This window comes from Petaurus breviceps, unplaced genomic scaffold (genome assembly GCF_028583685.1).
Source record: "Petaurus breviceps papuanus isolate PSGF00001 unplaced genomic scaffold, PetGlider_PUasm1.0 229, whole genome shotgun sequence".
Taxonomy (NCBI): domain Eukaryota; kingdom Metazoa; phylum Chordata; class Mammalia; order Diprotodontia; family Petauridae; genus Petaurus; species Petaurus breviceps.
Window position 1 is genome coordinate 1,142,821 of NW_027185903.1, and position 18,660 is coordinate 1,161,480.

The following is an 18,660-nucleotide window of genomic DNA, read 5'->3' on the forward strand; positions in this document are numbered from 1 at the left end:
GTTTGTCTCCTGTGAGAACCACATATCCCAGGATGCAACGCTGCTCATCCAATCCTGGGAGTTGTAGTCTAGTTGGGTAGTCCCACAGCGGAGGCAGTACCTTTACTCCCGCCTTCCGGCACCGGAAGTGCCCTGCCTGGGAGGCGGAACGAGGGCGGTGGCTGCGGGCCGCGGCAACAGCGGTTGCCAGGTGCCGCCGTTGCCGCCTTGAGACCCGTAATATGGCGGGGAGGAGGAGGAGGAGACGGCGGCGGAGCGGGGTGCGATCTGCAGATAAAGCCTGATCCCTTTGTCTTCTCCTGAGGTCGTGCAGGAAGAGAGACAGAGTCCGAAAGGACGCTGGGGGTTGCGGAAGGGAAGTAGGTGGGTGCATAGGGGGCGGCGGGCACCGGGGGCTTCGCGTCGCGGCTGGGGGCGGGGATGAGGCGGTGCCTGGGTCCTAGAGGCTTTCGTTCCTGCTCCTGCAGTCCCGAGGACCCCTCGTCTGCATCGCCTGGCTAGGTGGGGGAAGGAGAGGCAGGAGTGCGTTTGTGGTAGCTCATGGGATGATGGTGTTGATGGTGGTGGGGATGGTGATGATGATGATGCGGGGTTAATGGAACTGCGGGGCGTCGACTAGATCTGAGTTTAATGCTCCTTGGGGTAGGTGGGATAGGGTGGAGTAAAGAGAAAGACTCTAATGCCTGTGGAAATCTTTGAGTAGGGAGCCTGTACACACCTGAATAAAAAAAAAAAAAAAGACAGCTACGAACACCCATACCCAGTTCTTTTCTGGGCTGGGAACTGCTTGTATATCTTCCACAGTGCTTGGGAGGGGTGGATACCTGACCTTCCCTTTGCTTTTCTCTTGCTGATAAGGCTTAGGGACCACTATTTATCAGTTAGATTGCTGTTTGCTGAGTCCCTAGTTTTGCAAAGCTCTTTAGGCTAGACCTTAGGCATTTAAAGAAAAAAATGAAAAAAAAAAAAGTGGCCCTGCCCTCTGGAAGCTTAATTTCTGTTGGGTACTGCAATATGTAAACAGATGTGTGGAAGCATAATTTGAGGAGGGAGGGAGATCTGTGGCAAATGGGTGGATCAGTGTAGGGAGTACTGGACCTGAAAGGGGATGTTAGGATTCCCTTAGGCTGGGGTGAGGTGATGGGTGAGTTGGGAAGGATTGGCTTCTGTCCTTGAGAGCTGGAATTGGAAAGCTGAGGTTAGGAAATAGCAAATAGGCTAGTTTGGCTGAAAATAAGAATCCTGAAGGTGAGTAGGATAAAAATGAGTCTAAAAAGGTAGGTAGGAACCAGATCGTGAAGAGCTTCAAAAATGCCAGACTGAGAAGTTTATATTTGATTCTGGAGGCAATAGAGAGCCAACTAAAGATTTTTGAGGAGGAGGCTGATGTAATCAGATTGATGTTTTAGGAATACTAATTTTACTGCTATGTGGAAGTGAATTGGAAGGGGAAGAGACTGGAATCATGGAAACCAGTTAAGCTATTGTATTTCAGGTAAGAAGTGATAGGAGCTGATTCATTTGAGTGGAGGGGGACAGATGTGAAGGGCTGTTGTGGAGTTAGTAGAATTGACAAGATTTGGCAACTGATTGGTCCAAGGGAGAGAAGAATAAAAATGAACTCTCTGAAGTTTGAACCAAATGAATAGAGAGAAAATTCTGTTGGTCTTTATTACTAGGTTACCACAGTAATTCTCTCTCATCTTGCATAGTTGTATCTTACTTTTTCTGAAATTTCTGGTAGAAAGGGAATACTACATTTCTGGAATGCTGAATTAATAATGAATAGGTTCCTAAATTTATGGGATTACTAAAGGATTTCTAAGAAAAGGATGACCACCCAATTACATGCAAATAGGGAACCGAATACAAAGCTTACTGTGGAGTTACAATTGGGTAGGCTTTGTGGCCTGGGATGGCTTTGTGGCCAGAGGCCCCTTTAAGTTTAAAACTTATTAACAGTGGATTGTGATATGAGTAATTCAGCATCCACCTGTCTAATCATATGTAACATAGATTACTCACTTTTTAAATGGTTGACATTGTAATTTAGAGGTACTAATTTCCCCATGAGAGTATTGCCAATGAAACCATCCTTCTCTAAATTCTTCTGTTCCTGGATGAATGTTTCAGTTTCTTTTTTGAAGGGCTCGGAAATGGGGATCTTTGATAGGTGCTTTCTTCAGATCAAGTTGATTAGTTTCTAATAAAGATACAAGATTTTAATTTCTAAGTTGATTAGTTTCTAATACAAGATACAAGATTTTCATTTCTAAATCTTTGCATTTTGTAAGAGGTCCTCTGCAAATAGAACTTGAAACCATGTGTTTGTTATGTAGTATTATTAGAACATTCTTAGGAATTTCCAAGATTTTCATGAGATAAACTTGCAAAACTTGGCAGTTAGTTGGCAGAGGCAAAATGGAATGTCAAGTTTAGCTTTATTTTTTTAGGAGGTACATTCCATATATAGTGTATGATAAAATATCTGTAAAAGTAGATGTTTTGTGGATTGAGTTGAACTATTTTTATTATTAAAACTATTTTTCAGGATTCACACTGAAACTAGGTTCATTTAAGTTTTCTGACTTTTCTTCTGTGAAGAGAAGAGTTCTGTAAGTGGAGTTAGAAGAACTTGGGTTCAAATCAACCAGTCAGCATTTATTAAATTGTGCTAGTGTAGGGGATACAAGTACAAAGAATTATATTCTACTGCTTACATTAGCCACTTAAACAATTTGGATTTGCACCTCTTTCCTCATTTGTAAAATGGTCATAAATAGCTTCATAGGGTTGTTATGAGAAGCAAATGGGATGTGAAGCATTTTGCAAAGCTTAAAGCACTATATAAAAGTTAGCTCTTGTAACCTGATGTTTTAATGAGAACTTGAAAGTGTCCAGCTTTGAAATGAGTGTAAAAAGTATAAATAATGCCTTGATGCAGCAAAACTTATTGAAAAAAGTTGACATCAGATTTTTATGATTTCATTTGAAGTATTCTTGGGAAATTATTCAAAGTCAAACTCTTGTTAAAAATTAGGCTGACAGAAGAAGTCTTGTTATTATGAGTAAAGAAGAAATTTAGATAAGAGGGAAACTAAATTTTATTTTCCTATTAATTTTATTTTAATTTCAGGAATTCTTTATTTTAATTTCCAGCTGAACATTAGTTAGCTAGATCTCCCAACAGAGGTCACTAGCTATGTGACCTCTGGAAAAATCACTTCTCAGTTTCTTCACCTGCAAAATGAGAGACTTTCTAGATGATCTCCAAGGTTTTTCAACCATAAAATTCCATTAAGTTGTAGAGTTTCTCTGGTCTGGAGTTTCTTTGTTATGTAGTCACTTATCAGTCAATACTTAAAGAAACATGTTTTATTGGGTTTCCTTATAATGGAGTATATCTATACTGAGACTATTTACACTTTTAAAACATGTTTCCATTTCTTTTTAATTTAGTATGCTTTAAAAAAGTTTTTCATACTCCATGGGCATCCAATAAATTGTTGGTTGATTGGTGTGAATGAGTAAATTAATACCACATCTAGTGTCTTCCAGGTTACTTTTACAGATAACATTACAAAGAAACAGTAGAATTACTAGAAGAATTGTTATTTTTGTTATTGTCAAAATTTTCAGTAACAAAAATACATTAATATACAATCATGGAATATTTGCATTTCTTATTTCTTATATACATTAGAAAGGACCTGGCCCGAGCCCTGGAATAAAGCATGCTCTTAAAATAAGTGAAATCTTATTGCATTGATAAGTCAGCTTCTCTGGCTATTAATTTTTTTAAAGTTTAGCTATTATTGTTATATATTATTAATATATAATATAATTATAATACTAATCTATATAATATTTTATTAACATTAATATAATTGTTAATTATAATTATTATTAGTTAATAAACATCTGTCCAAACAGGCTACAAAACATAGAGCATTCTCCACAGATAAACATTGTTATTCTTTCTATTTTCCACGCAAACTACAATAGTTTTGTAGTGATGATGTTGCTTAAATCAGAAGATAGTGAAGCTTGATTCAGATGATGTATTCAAGAGTGAAGGACTTGGAGCCTAAAGACTTGAGATGGAGCCCTAGTACAACTTCTTCTTAGCTGTGTGACTTAGGGCGAAGCAAGCTTTCTGGTCCATTGAGTCCTTTTTGGTACAATGAATAGGTTGGATCAGACCTGGCTTTTTTTTTTCCTCAAAGCAGTCAAGTTAAGTGACTTGCCCTGGGTCATATAGTTAGTAGGTATCTGAGACTGGATTTTCATTCAGATCTTCCTGACTCCAGGGCTGGTGCCTATCACTGTGCCACCTAGCTGCCCCTGGATCAGATACTCTTTAAACTCTTGTCCAGCTTGAATACTCTCTGGTGCTCATGATACCTCTGGGAGGTCAGAGGTGACATTTTATTATTCCCACTGAGTTCATAAGGAAGGAGACATTCCAACAGACAAAGAGATCTGGCTATTGGAAAGATTTATTGGTATGGTTGGATATAGTTTTTCTTCTCTATTGTGCCCCATTTATGAAAGCCTAGTACTATAAACTAAGTTTAAGCTTATTAAATGGGTAATAGAGAGTATCTTTGCAACATCTGGAGAAACTGAGAAAGGTTTCCAGCATGTTGGGTGGATTTTGAGCGATGAACTCAAGGGAGTGAATACACAGACAAGATTTGTACATGGATATATAACAATTTGCATCTTTAGAGGGAACATTGAAATTGATGAGTTTATAAATCTTTTTTCGTATCTGAGAAATCTGATCATGTGGGCAACAGGAGAGATTTTCCCCCCATTTAATGCTGGATTCATTTTGTACTTAAAATCACTTTGATTTTTAAAAATTCAGTTTCATATAGATACCCATAAACATGTTAGCTGCACAAAGTGCAGTATGCTTGCGTGGTATGTTGGATGCTTTCATCTATCTGAGTTAGGTACTATTTAAGTGTCAGAATTATGTATTTAGTTTTCTGAATAGACAATTTTAGTAGCAAGCACTTTAAATTTGGGAAATATTTATTATACCTAAAATCATTTTTCAAATGCCTTAAATTACATTTTCAGGTGTTTTTAGTTTTTATTATTAATAGTATTTAACACTGTTAATTAGTATTAATACTATTTTTATTCTTACAGCTTAATTGTATGATAATGGAGGAATATGAAAAGTTTTGCGAGAAAAGCCTTGTCAGAATCCAAGGAGAGTCACTATCTCAAGAAACTTTTCCACCTAGTCAACCTGAGAACATTTCGCTCATTCGCTTCCATGGAGTTGCTGTGCTTTCTCCATTGGTAAAATTTCTTTATTTCCAGTTGGTGCCTAGGTTATATTTTTTTCACTTAAATAAATATCTGTTGATAACATGAATGTTTTAGATAAATGAAGTGAGTTGACTTGTTCCTGTTAGTCCTACCCTTTTGCACTAACCAGGAGCAGTGAAATCTGTTTTTAACATGTCAATTCATTCTTGTAGTGGCAGTTTGGTATTGTACTTAGATGGGTTCATTTCGCGCCTCTGACACGTGCTAGCTATGTCAGTGCTCAGTCAGCAAGCATTTATTAAGGTCTTGTTTTGTTCTAGTCACTGGACTTAGTGTCAGAGATACAAAGAAAGGCAAAAATATAGTTCCTGCCCAAGAAGCTTGAATTCTGATGTAGGAAAGAACTTTAAAGGAAGTATGCATAATAGATAGACAGACAAATAGATAGATAGAAGGTGTTCTCAGAAGGAAAAAAACTGACTTTGGGAGTTTAGTGGGATTCAGAAAGCCTCCTTAAAAAGTGGCCCTTGAACTGAGTCTTGAAGGAAGCCAAGAGGTGACAGGGAAAAGGCACAGAGTCTGGGGACCAAAGGTCATGTAGGAGCAACAACAAGAAGGCCAGTGTTGCTGGACTGTACAGTACGTGAACTGGGGGAAAGAAAGCAGAAGAATCCTGGGAAGGTAGGAAGGAGCTAGTTTGTGAAGGGCTTTAAAAACCAGAGGATTTTATAGTTGATCTTGGAGGTGATAGGGATTCAGTGGATTTTATTGGGTAGGGAGTGACACGGTCAAGTTTTGTGCTTTAGTAATATCATTTTGGCAGTCCCCATTAAGTACGGATGAGTGAAGAGACTAGGCAGGCAGACCTACCAGCAGGCTATTGCAGTAGTACAGGTATGAGGTGATGAGGACCTGTGTCAGGGTGGTGTTTGTATGAGTGGAGAGAATGGGAAATATATACAGGAGATATTGTGAAGGTAAAATGAACAAGGCTTGGCAACAGATAAGGACATACATGAGTGTGAGGGAGGAGTTAAAGATAGCACTGATGCTGTAGGCCTGGAAGGATGGCCTTGACAGCAGTAGGGAAGAAGAGAAGGTTTGCGGGAAAAGATGAGTTTTATTTTCAGTGTATCAAGTTTGTGATGTCTATAGAACATGCTGTTGGAGATGTCCAAAAGGCAGTTGGTTAGAGCTTAGGAGAGAAGCTAGAGCTGGATGTAAAGATCTGGGAATTCTTTTCATTATTTAGCCCACTAGAGCTAATAAGGTCACCAAGTAAGATGGTAGACAGAAAAGAAGGCAGCCTAGGGCAGAACCTTGGGGACCCCTATGATTAGTAGTCATGACCTGGATGAAGAACCAGCAAAGGAGACTTGAGGGGTGATCAGATAGGTAAGAGGAAAAACAGAAGAAAACTGTTTGAAAAACTTAGGATAGAGTATCCCGGAGAAAATGATGGTCAGTGTCAAAGGCCAGTGAGAGGTTAAGAAGGATGAGGATAGAGGAAAGTCAGTGAATGTGGCAATTAAGAAATCATGGGAAATTTTGGAGAGAGCAATTTTACTTAAATGATGAGGTCAGCATTAAGATTGCAAAGGACTTGGCTTATATGAGAGTGACAGGAGAGAAAGTGGAGGCATAGATTATATGTAAATGGATTTTCCAAGGAATATAGCTACTAAAGGGAGGAATGGTAGAAGACAGCTAAGAGGGGTGGTCAGATCAATTAAAGGTTATTTAAAGGTGAAGGAAATATGAGTGTATTTAGTCAGTCGGTAGAAAGAAATTGAAGATTAGTGAGAGAGTAGGTTTGAAAGAGAGGACAATTTTCTGAAGAATGTGTGATGAAATGGAATCATATACACAGAGGGATTTACCTTGACAAGGAGAATACAAGCCTCTTCATGTGAGACTGGTGAAGGAGGGGATGTTGGGAAAGACAATTGAGCCAACAAATGACCTCAGTTTTTTCAAATTAGTATCGCTCAAGGTTGGGACAATTAGCTGGTACAGTAAATAGATTGTGGGGCTTGTAGTTAGGAAGACTTGAGTTCATATCTGAGCATAGACACTTACTTGATGTGTAACAGTTTCCTCATCTATAAAATGAGCTGGGATCCTAAGGAAATAACACACCACTCCAGTATCTTTGCTAAGACCAACTGAAAGTGACTACATAACAACAAATGAGGCAAAGTTCTCAGTTGATAGTATAGGGGCATAGGGTACCTGAAATTCTTGAAAAGGGATGAAAAGGTTTGGGGTAGCCATTGTGGTATGTGATGGGAGTTTGTGTGTGAATTAATTAGGGAAGTATAAAAGGATTGCCTTGCTACTGTGAGGGTCCCAATTGAGAATCATGTAATGTAAATTTGTGATAGATACTATCAACACAGTTTTGTGACTTTTCTCCAGCTCAGTTCAGTAGCACAGGAATGGAGCAAAAGTGGCAAATGGTAGGAATAACCCAAGGTTGGGTTGTGGCAAGGAATGATTAGCAATGGGACGGCAGGGCAAGGGATTTGAGTGTAGAGGACAGCATAGAGGTGAATTAATTCATTGAAGGGTTGAGATAGGGAAGAGAGAAGAGAGTAGCTAGTTCAGGGTTGACAGCCTGGGAAAGAACTGAGAGGAGGAGGAATTCTCATCGATGACCATGATGAAGGTGAAAAACAGTAAAAGAACACTTTAGGGGTCATGAAGCAGAAGAAAATTATCATCTTTCCTAAATCCATTATTTTTCCAAACTTCCCTCTTTAGAATGAGGGTACGACTTTCTTCTGAGTCACATGAGTTTGCAGCTTCAGGCATCCTTAGCTTGTCATTACTCCTTACCAACATTATATGCATTCTGTTGCCAAGACTTGTCAGTTCTGCCTTAACAACATCTTGTGCATCTCTTCCCTTCTTTCTAGTAAGGAGTACTACCTTAGCTTGGGCCCACATCACCTTTTGCCTGGATTATTACAATATCCCCTTGATTGGTGTTCCTGCCTCAAGTCTCTCCCTCCTACACACACAGCTGTGTGCCAGTGTGATAGTCCTGATGTATGAAATCTGACCTTACCATGTTTTAGATGAGATCATGTATTAAAATCACTTTGCAAAACTTAAAGAATTATTAGATGTTAGTTGCTATTATGATGTCTCTCCCTTTCTCCAGTAAATTTCAGCAGGCCCCTGTTAGGTCTAGAATCAAATGCAAAGTCAGAGTCTTCCTTTGTGTGGCCTTTTAGGCCTTTAAACCACTTTTCACATTGACTGTATCTGACAGTATGTACAGTATTTCATACTCTTCAGTTCCTACCTCTGAAGTGAAGGGGGAAGGAGGGACATTTTCTTAACTCTTCACTGAGGCCAACCTTATCATTATAATTACACAGTATTCAGTGTTTTGTGCATGGTAAGCACACAATAAATGCTTTCTCGTTCATTTTGTTGTTCTTTCTCTTTACTTGTTTACTTGTTTTTGTGTATAGTTTTTTTCTGCATGCTTCATGCTGCATCACTTTTATGTTTTATATAAGTGTAAGTATATAAGCTTTCTTCTTTCTATAAGAATTCTCTGAATTCTTAATATTTGTCACTTCTTATTGTACAATAATATTCCATTTCATTCATGGACTACAGTTTGTTTAGCCATTCCCCATTTATTAGATGCCTACCTAATTTCTAGCTCTTTTGCTACCACAAAAACAAATGAAACATTGCTATGAATTTTTTGGTGTTTATCGGAATTTCTGTCTTTGACTTCCTGGAAATATATGCCTTAGTGGTGCAGTCTCTGGGCTGAAGAGTTTGGGCATTTTAGGAACTTTAATTTCTAACATAATTACAAATTGCTTTCTAGAATGGTTGGGTTAATTTACAATTCCATAGAAGGTATGCCTTTCTGCCTTCTGTCTAGCATTGACTATTTACATCTTTTGTCATCTTGCTAATTTACTGAGTGTCTGGTGAAGCCTCCTAGTTGTCTTAATTTAAAGATTTGTAGCTTTTAATTTTATTTCAGATCCTGTACCTTTTTATTGAAATCTACAAAGATAAAAAGCTGGAAATACACTTTCTCTTGGAATGATGACAAATAGGATTTTTTATCTTTTTTTATTAGGATTATTTGTAGTTTTGTTTTTAAGGCAAAAATGAGTTAAACATTTGGAGGAGGGAATAAAAACTGGTGGATTTAACCAAGAACAGGAACTTATTGCTATTTCTGTGATAGAAAAATGTCTGTTTGGTTCATTTAAGAGCCTTTGATAAAAGTGAACAAGTTTTTACAGATTTATTTAGTCACTTAACCACCGGTTTGGTTACTGACTGGTTTTAAAGTTTCTTATGGATCATACAGTGTTTTGCTACTAGAAAAAAATAATTTGCTATGTATTTCACAGCTCAATGTTGAGAGAAGAAAAGAAATGCAGCAAGAGAAGCAGAAAGCACTTGATATAGAAGCACGAAAACAGAGTAGCAGGAAGAAAGCCTTACTGAATCGTGTCCAGGAGATCCTGGAAAATGTTCAGGTGTGTCTAGCCCCATTAGTTTTGATAAAGAAGTTAATTCCCCAGGACATTTATTTTTAATTCCTAGGTTGTTAATGATCTACTGTGTTTACCATTATGTTTGAGAAATCACAGTTTGTCTTTTTTTTTTTTTATGTCCACACAAAAAATGTGGTTGTTTGTAAGTGATGAGTGATGACTAGTACTTAGATCAGTGGATGTTTGGACAAGGGACCCATACATGAATGTAATAGCGATTGTTTGGGCCTTGTTACTATTTTAAAATGCTCTATTGTTAGTTAGAAATTCCTTAATTTATTTACTGAAGTTTGCTTTTGTACTTATTAGTTGACCAGTGACCTCATTTTCATTCTCTGATAAGGTAAATCTATAAAAATTCACTTTAGTTCAAATTATGCTTGAGTACCTATGGATAGTTTTCATTAATATAAATGACATAGAAGATAGAATTCTCTAGATTTAGCTGAGGGCCATTTTATTTGCTTTGTTTATTACCATTTGCCATTATTAATGTTTAAAGTCATTTAAAACTTGAATAGCGTTGAGTTTCTTTTGAAAGGTTGTGTAAACAAGTACTAAAAATGAAATAAGGGTTCTCACATTGAAAAAAACAAACCCAGCAGCTGCCAGCATATTCAGTGGCATAATGCTATTGGTTACGTATTTTGTTGTTTTCTTAATCCCCAGGGTTTGTGGTTGGTCCTGTGTAATTACACACTCCAGTTGATATTAGCATCATGTTTTAAGACATTACTGGGTAACTGCTAAGCTCACTGTTGTTTATCTGAGATAAGTTTCATAACATTAGTAATTAACCCAGTCAGTGCACATCACAAATTCTAGAACCATAACACACACACACACACATATTCAGTTGTCGTGGAGGCTGTATAGTTAATATTTTGTATAATTAAAAAGAAAATCCAGTATTATTATTTTCAAAAGATTAGCAGAATAAATTGCACAATAGAATACGATTATTAGAGTTAGAGAATAATCTCTCTTAAAAGAAACTTTGAAATATTAGCACTGTAGGTTGTTTTTATGTATGAATCATACAGGTCTAGGTATTTTATAGAAAAATGCACAATTTTTAAAATCGTTATCTACTATAATCAAAATTTCATGTCAGCTTTTTGTAATACATTATTTGGAATAAAACTATTGGCTGTTGTGGTTAATCTGTCAAAATAATCTAAATTGTTTAGAACTACAAATCTTAGTGAGCAGGTAGAGGATTTGGTTTTATTGTGGTATAGTGTAGTCAGAATAGACTGAACTGGGAGCCAGAAGATCAGGGTTCTTTCCAGGCCTAGCTTTGCCTTTAACTTTGGTGCCTGGAACAAAATCAGTTCACTTCTAATTTTCCTCATCAGGAAAATGATGGGGGGAGTAGTGTTACATTAAAGAATCTCCTTAAGTCCCTCCTAGCTCTGTTGTGCTAAGTATGGATATACTTATTTTTCTTTCTATGTATGGAAACAAGGTGGTATTGTTGTACTGTTTATTACTTACTGCTTGGAAACCATTATGTCTGGGGATTGGTAAGGTAAGAGGGGAGTGTGTGTTGTTCTTTTTTAGACATCCTGCCATTAGGAGACATGGATGGCAGCACCCTTTTATAGTCAGACTTGCTTAGTATCAGAAAATATCCTAATTCGAGTTATATTTTCCCATTATGCATCTGCGTTTTTTTCAGAGGGAAATATCTAGGACTCAAGATGTTATTTTAATGTGTTGTGTGAAAGTTTTCTTGCATTTATATTTTACTCATTTTTATTATAGTTTACTATTTATTTGCATAGGATCTCTATATATCTCCTTATCCACAAATACCTTCTTTAACATAAGGGTTCTTAACCTGAAGTCCATAAGCTTATTTTTTTAATGTATTATGTGTTATGTATTATATATTTTAATGTGTTATGTATCTTTTTAATATCATGTATTTAAAACATTATTTTAAAAGCATTATGTATTTAAAAACATTATTCTGAGAAGGGTCATAAGATTCATTAGAATGCTAAGGGGGTGTATGAAACAAAAAATCTTCAGAACCCTGACCTTAGTGGTTGTTTTTAAAGGCCACTAGATTATTGTTTAGTATAGTTTGCCTTAAGTAAATTTGTGCTTAAATTGTTGTTAATACTGAGATGTTACGAAACTTTGAATAAACATCTGTGAAGTCTGCTTAATTATAATAGCAATAACAAACATTTACATAGCACCTTTAAGAGTATTATCCCATTTGATCCTCACAACAACCCTGGGAGTTCAGGGTTATTATTTACCCTCGTTTTACAGATTAAAAAACTTGAGGCAGATAGAGTTTAAGTAACTTCCTTAGAGTCCCTCAGTAAGTTTCTATGGCTGTATTTGAACTCAGGTCTTCCTGATTGCCGCTCTGGTACTCTATATCCAATCCACTCTATTATCTAGCTGCCTCAGTCACAATTTATGGAATGCTTGTAGTCAGGTTTGTTGTAAAGAACCAAGAGTCAGGGATCCCCTACTTTAAATATCAAATTACTTTACAGAAGAGTTTCTTATAGCGCATTATTTTTGTATGACTAATAGGTTATGTTATACATGGTAGGAAATATTGCTATGATGACATAGCTGTCATAAACTTGAAAAAATTACTCCTGAGATTAGTAACATTTATCTTTGATCACATTGATTTTTTTCCTTATAAAGAGCAATTTAATTGTACATAGTGTGTGTGTGTGTGTGTGTGTGTGTGTGTGTGTGTGTGTGTGTGTGAACTATAACCTTAGTCCAGGGTCTCACCTAAATTATTGCAGTGTCACTCTTATTAGTCTCCTGCTTCAAGTCTTTCCCTACACTAAGCCACCTTACACACTGCTGACAAAGTAATTTTCCTTAATCTCAGATATGACAGTGTGGTTCCCCTACTCAGGATATTGCAGTGGCTTCCTATTGCTTCTGGAATCAAACATAAACTCTGCTGTTTAACTTTAAAAGCCCTTTACAAACTGGCCCCATCCATCTTTTTTTCCTTATTGCACATTGTTCTCCCTTCCACACTCTGCCAGCCAGCCAAACTAGTCTTTTTTTTTTTTTTGGCTTTCCCATGAAGCTCCATCTCCCACCTCCTGAAATGTACTCCCTCCTTATCTCTTCTTCCTTTAAATTGTGATTTAAGTTCTATCTTTTGCATAAAGCCTTTTCTTATCCACCCAGCTGGCACCTTCCCTCTCAAACTTCCTTGTATTTAACCACATTATGTTTATGCTCTGTGTGTGTGTGCATGTGTGCTTTTTTTGTTTCCCCCAATTAGAACTTAAGCTTCTTGTGAGTAGAGATTATTTGATTCTTTTTATTTGTGACCCCAGCTTCTCATACTATGTGAATACAGTACCTTCAGTACATACAGTAGGTGCTTAAGAAATATACTCTTGTCTGTTTCAGTTGGATAACATTTATAAAACTTAAATGGCATTTTTCTATAACTAAAATAATTTCCCAGTTTTTCTTTGCAGGTCAGAAAAGCACCAAATATAAGTGATTTTGATCAGTGGGAACCTGAGGCAATTTCTCTTAATTCAGAAGTCAGAGACTTGAATGTTCCCACAATACTTCCAAATCATAGTTTGCCAAGTCTTACTGAACAGTCTGCCTTAATGAAGGTTGAAGAGACTATTGAAATTTTGCCTTCTGATACCACTGCTCATATAAAACCGAATGGGACAGATTCAGATAAAGGTATAGGAACATGCATTTCTGTCAAACAAAATGACAGCCCTGATCCTAACCTTTTGGGAAAGGAAACTTCTCCAGAGACATCTTCAGGTACCTCACAGGAGACTCTGATAGTAGATGATATCCCCAAAAGAGAAGGAGAGTTGGAGCCCACTCTCATTGAGGAAGCCACCTCAGATCCTTATATGATAAGCCTTCAGAATCTTATGAAAAAGTCAAAGGAATACATAGAACGAGAACAAACTCGACGCAGTTTGAGAAATAATTCAAAGAAGAGCATCACCGAGAGCCACTCAGACAAAGAGAATGATGCCGTTAAGATGAGCGACTCTGGGAAAGAAAATGCAAGGTTTATAAGCAAAAGCTGTAGTTCAGTTTCACTTGATAAACCGAGCCTTAATAAATCAAACATTCTTCTCCAAAGTGCTACCACCCAGATGAACAGCATGAATGCTTTAGCTTTGGCCAGCTTCTCCAAAGTGGATATACCCATTTGCATAGGTACATCAACTCTTTTGGATTCGGATGAAGATGAAGATTTTAAAGTCACTTCCACTTTTGATCCTGAAAGTAGTGTTGTCAAAAGCTTTACAGGTTCCTATGCCAAGTTACCCAGTCCAGAGCCAAGTGTGAGTCCTAAAATGCACCGGAGACGACCTAAGTCTTCATCGACAGGTCACATACTTATAAATAACCCAGTAAATGCCTATGAATTGAGTCCCAAAGAAAAAGGAAGGGCCATGGATTTAATCATACAAGATGTCAATGAAAAAACAAATATACCTGAGTCTATGCCAAAATTTCCTATTGATTTAACTGAAGTTTGTTCTAGCAAAGTTCCTATTGTCAGCAAAAATACTTCTGAAACTGGAGGTGAGGAATCAGCCTTAGGTAAATCAAATGAAATGTGTCAGCATTCAATCAGCCAGGTAGAAAACAAAGTCATTCATGTAACTGCTACAATGGAGGGTCAAATAGCATCTGATGGGAGAGAACTGCACAAAACAGACAATAATTGTACTGTAGTTCCAAAATTGTATGAACCATATGCAACTAGTCAATGCATAGTAAGTCAAAAGTGTGGAATCATGAATGTGATCAAGACAACTGGTGTATTGGAAAAAACCTGTAATTCTCAAGTGGAACTGAATAAATCTTATGATGTGCAAAATCCATCTCCACTTCTGATGCAGTGCCAGAATAAAAGGCAGCAGACGGATACACCAAATGGGTCCTGTGGAAATGAACAGTTTGTGGAAAACAGTTTTGAGAAGGTGAAGCGGAAACTTGATTTGGATGTTGATGGCTTGCAAAAAGAAAACAGCCCTTATGGCCTAACAACTGGAACGGCTGAACAGGAGAGACGATGGATACAGGAAAAAAGGTTTCCTAAGGGATCTGTCTACATTAACAAGAATGAGATGTTAGAAATTAGTTCCAGAGGTAAGGGTACTCCAGAGTTTTCATGTAGTTGGTGCTAACCACATACCAAATGGCAATTTTTTCATTGATATCTTTAAGTTTTGAAGGAAGCAGTTGTTTTAATCTGTGCATCATGATATGTAGGATTGAACCTACCTGGCAAGATAGTCTATAACTAGCAACATTGTAACTTAATAAGTTTTTCATTATTCATATGCACTTTCTTATTTAGATTACAAAACTTTAGGTGCTCATTTGAGGTCCATATCTTGTCCATACCATAATGGTATTAGAAATAAGATTTTCCTAATGATAAAATAAAGTTCTTGTATAAACCATCTCCTATTGATTTGAATCTGGTATACTGATATATGATCTTTCATTTGGGCTATAGTTGCTATTGGTTTTCTGTGATGTTCACTGCTAGATTTGCAAGGCATTGGCTACTTCAGTAAACATTTTGACATCAAGTGATTAGAGAAAGAAATTGTAAATAGGAATGATGTAATACATCTAGAAACATCTTGTAAAGGGATTTTAAATGGAACAACATTCCTAATTATTTTACTCTCCCCTATCTTGTTCTGTATTATCAGAACTCTTATCTTAATGTTAATTTTCCTTTTATTCAATCTTACAATATAAAGTATACTACATTAAAGCTTTTGATGCTTGATATTTATAATTGTCACCACTAACAAAAAAGCTGGATAGGAATAGAGTAAATTAGGCCATCTGACATATTCAGAACAAATTGTGAGAAAACCATTCTAATAGCTCAATAAATTCTTATCTATCATGAAAATCTTTATATCCACAGTAAGAGAAGAAGATTTCTTTGGGTTTAATAAGACAATACAAGAAGTGATTCAATGTACATATCCTACATTGAAATTTAGTAGCATCTCATGACCCTGACATTTAATGAGTTTATCTTCAAGTTTCTTATTTATGTATTCACTCCTTTTTTTCATATGTTTGGAACTTAATGTATAATGTTCTTTAGAACCCCAAACTCAAGTCTTTGCACCTTTGAAATAACATACTGAAAAAAACAACAACGGAGAACCCAGAAGAGAGAGAGAAGAGATGATAGAATAAGCTCAGGTGGTTCCACCTTTTATGTGTAATGCATTTGTGGAGTCTTTGTCATCTAGCGGACTAATATAAGACAGAATTATGATGACAAATGTTTTGCTTTAATTCTGATATTGGTGGAAAGTATCAAATGAGCATAAATAAAGTATTATGGGTCTTTATTAGGTAGCATCAACATGGAGTGCAGTGGTGAAATGCATTTGGAACATGCTTTTTGTGTAATTTGAGAAGACCTGGTGCAATAATGCTTATAAAATTTGATGCTGTAAAATGTTGTATTTTAAAAATGCAGTAAGTTTTCCAAAAAGAGCATGTTTCTTTGCAGAAGGAGAAGAGATGCTAAAAAATAAGATGTTGGCTTTTGAAGAAATGAGAAAGAGACTTGAAGAACAGCATGCTCAGCAGTTATCAATACTTATAGCTGAGCAAGAGAAAGAGCAGGAGAAATTACAAAAGGTGAGACATTCTAATACAGACGTGTAGAGGTGTTAAGTGAAAGTCAGCACATTTTTAGCTTTTGGTGTTTTATAAAATTGAATTGTAAAAGTGCTAATTGATTTTGACACGTTTGTAGCATTTTTGTGGAAAGATGGCTGTATATGAAATGATTCATATGAAGGAATCCAAGAATGAAAGGGAATTGTGTAAAATGTCAAAAGTATAGTTTCCTTAATGCTTAATCCAAGCCTTTATTTCTGCCATTGTTGAATAAGGAAGGTCTTTGGCTCTGATACATCAGTGCAGTGTGAAAGAGAACCTGGGATATCAAAGGCTTTGCTAATAGAGAATAAGCTATTACAACTTTTGGGGTACAGGCCTCTTGACTGTATCCATGATCCAAGAAACAGCCTAGCTAATGGCAAAGAATGATCACTACAAGGCAATGAATTGTTTTACTATGGCAACTCTAAAAGTCTTTTGCCAAGTTATCCTTTTTCATAGGTCTAACTTTTGTTTGTATTCAGGCGACTCTCAAATCTTATATCTAGCCCTAATCTCTTCCTTAACCCAGGTGCTGTATCTCTGACTAGTTTCTGAACATTTCCATTCTTCAGAATCTCAAATTCAGCATGTGCAGAATAGAACTCATCAATTCCCCACCAAATCCTCCAAATTTCCTTATTTCTCTTGGGGACGTCACCAGTTATTCCTGCTCACCCTTCTCTTTTCCCTGTCACATCCTCTTGTTCCGTTCCCCACTCCCCCAGTATCTAATCACTTGCTGAGTCCTGTCAATTCTGCTTCCACACCTTAAAATCTAGAATGAGACATGCATTTTTGGACATGACCTTTTTGGGAATTTGTTTTGCATGACTACGTGTATTTGTTATGAGGTTGTTGGTTTTTTTTTAAATTATTGTGGGGGGGATAGGAATGAAAGATAATAAGTGCACACAAATAGTTCTACCTCCACATCATCTCTGAAATCTGTTTGGAGTCTCCATCTGTGTAGCCACCATTGTAGTTCAGGTCCTCTCTCCCTCTCACTTTGACTATTGTAATAGTTTCTTAACAGATCTCTTTGCTTCCAGTGTCTCTCCTCCAGTTCACACAGCTGCCAAGATAATCTTCCAGGGGAAAAGTATGACTATGTTACTGCCTTGTCCCAAAACATTTAATGTTTCCCTGTTCCTTCTAGGATAAAATAAAAGCCTTTTAGCCTGGAATTTGAAATCTACTACATTCTGACTTCAACCTACTTTTCCAGCCTTATTTCATATTACTTGTTTTTATGGATTTGACTGTTCCCTCTCCTCAACATTCTATCTCAGTAAATCTGCACAAGTAGATTTATACTTCTTTCTCATCAGAGTTCTTATTTTCTTTCAAGGCTCAGTTCAGTGCTGAAGAAGCTTTTTTGGAACCTTCCCCTTCATACCCACTTTCTAGTATTTTTCTCTCCTCAAATGACTTTTTATATTTACTTATCTATGTCTATTTTTTATTCCCCTCCCCCCAAAGAATGTAAGGTTCTTGGGTGAATGGGCTTTTGTCTTTCTATCCCCAGCTTCTAGAACAGTGCTTTAAACATAAGTGCCTAATAAATGCTTGTTGTATTTAACTAAAATACACTGAAATTGGCAAATCTGTATCAGAGAAAAAGTAGACTTCATTGTACAAATAGATTGATTAGTTTATAAAGGAAATGTGTTTGAACATGAGAGATGGCATATTGTAATAGACTATTAATCTGCAGGAAATAGAAGAACAGGAGAGAATGTTAAAAGAGAAGAAGGAAATTACAGCAGAAACGCCTGAAGTGAACCTTAACAATGCAGTGGAATTAGAATGGAAAAAAATAAGTGACAGTGACTTGCTAGAAACAATGCTATCACAAGTGGACACTCTCCATATTGCAAATTCAAATAGTTCTGGTAAATATTTAAAGCCTTATGTTTTCTTTAAAATTCTCTTACTTTACTTGATACAGAAAGTGGTAGATAGGTCTTTTTTTTTAAATTAAATTACTCATTTTTAGTTTTCAGCATTCACTTGCATAAGTTTTAAATTTTCTCTGCCTCCCTCTCCAAGAGGACTTGCAATCTGATATGAGCTCTGCACATACATTCCTATTAAATACATTTTCACATTAGTCATGTTGCAT

At 36.7% G+C, this 18,660-nt stretch overlaps 1 protein-coding gene across 9 annotated transcripts in view; it reads left to right on the plus strand.

Annotated features, from left to right (window-relative positions):
- Window positions 1-115: 115 nt before the first annotated feature.
- CCP110 (centriolar coiled-coil protein 110) overlaps window positions 116-18,660 on the plus strand; it is a 29,353-nt gene continuing 10,808 nt past the window's right edge. For 3 of the 9 annotated variants that reach the window (XM_069096043.1, XM_069096037.1, XM_069096042.1), the window contains exons 1-6: window positions 118-363; window positions 5,164-5,319; window positions 9,684-9,812; window positions 13,316-14,978; window positions 16,381-16,511; window positions 18,253-18,430. In XM_069096043.1, the coding sequence (XP_068952144.1) occupies window positions 5,173-5,319; window positions 9,684-9,812; window positions 13,316-14,978; window positions 16,381-16,511; window positions 18,253-18,430 (2,248 nt within the window). In that variant the 5' untranslated portion in view covers window positions 118-363; window positions 5,164-5,172. Of the gene's footprint in view, window positions 364-401; window positions 523-1,428; window positions 1,496-5,163; window positions 5,320-9,683; window positions 9,813-13,302; window positions 14,979-16,380; window positions 16,512-18,252; window positions 18,431-18,660 lie in introns of those variants that run through there. The other 6 variants (XM_069096039.1, XM_069096038.1, XM_069096040.1 and 3 more) reach the window with 6 other exon arrangements.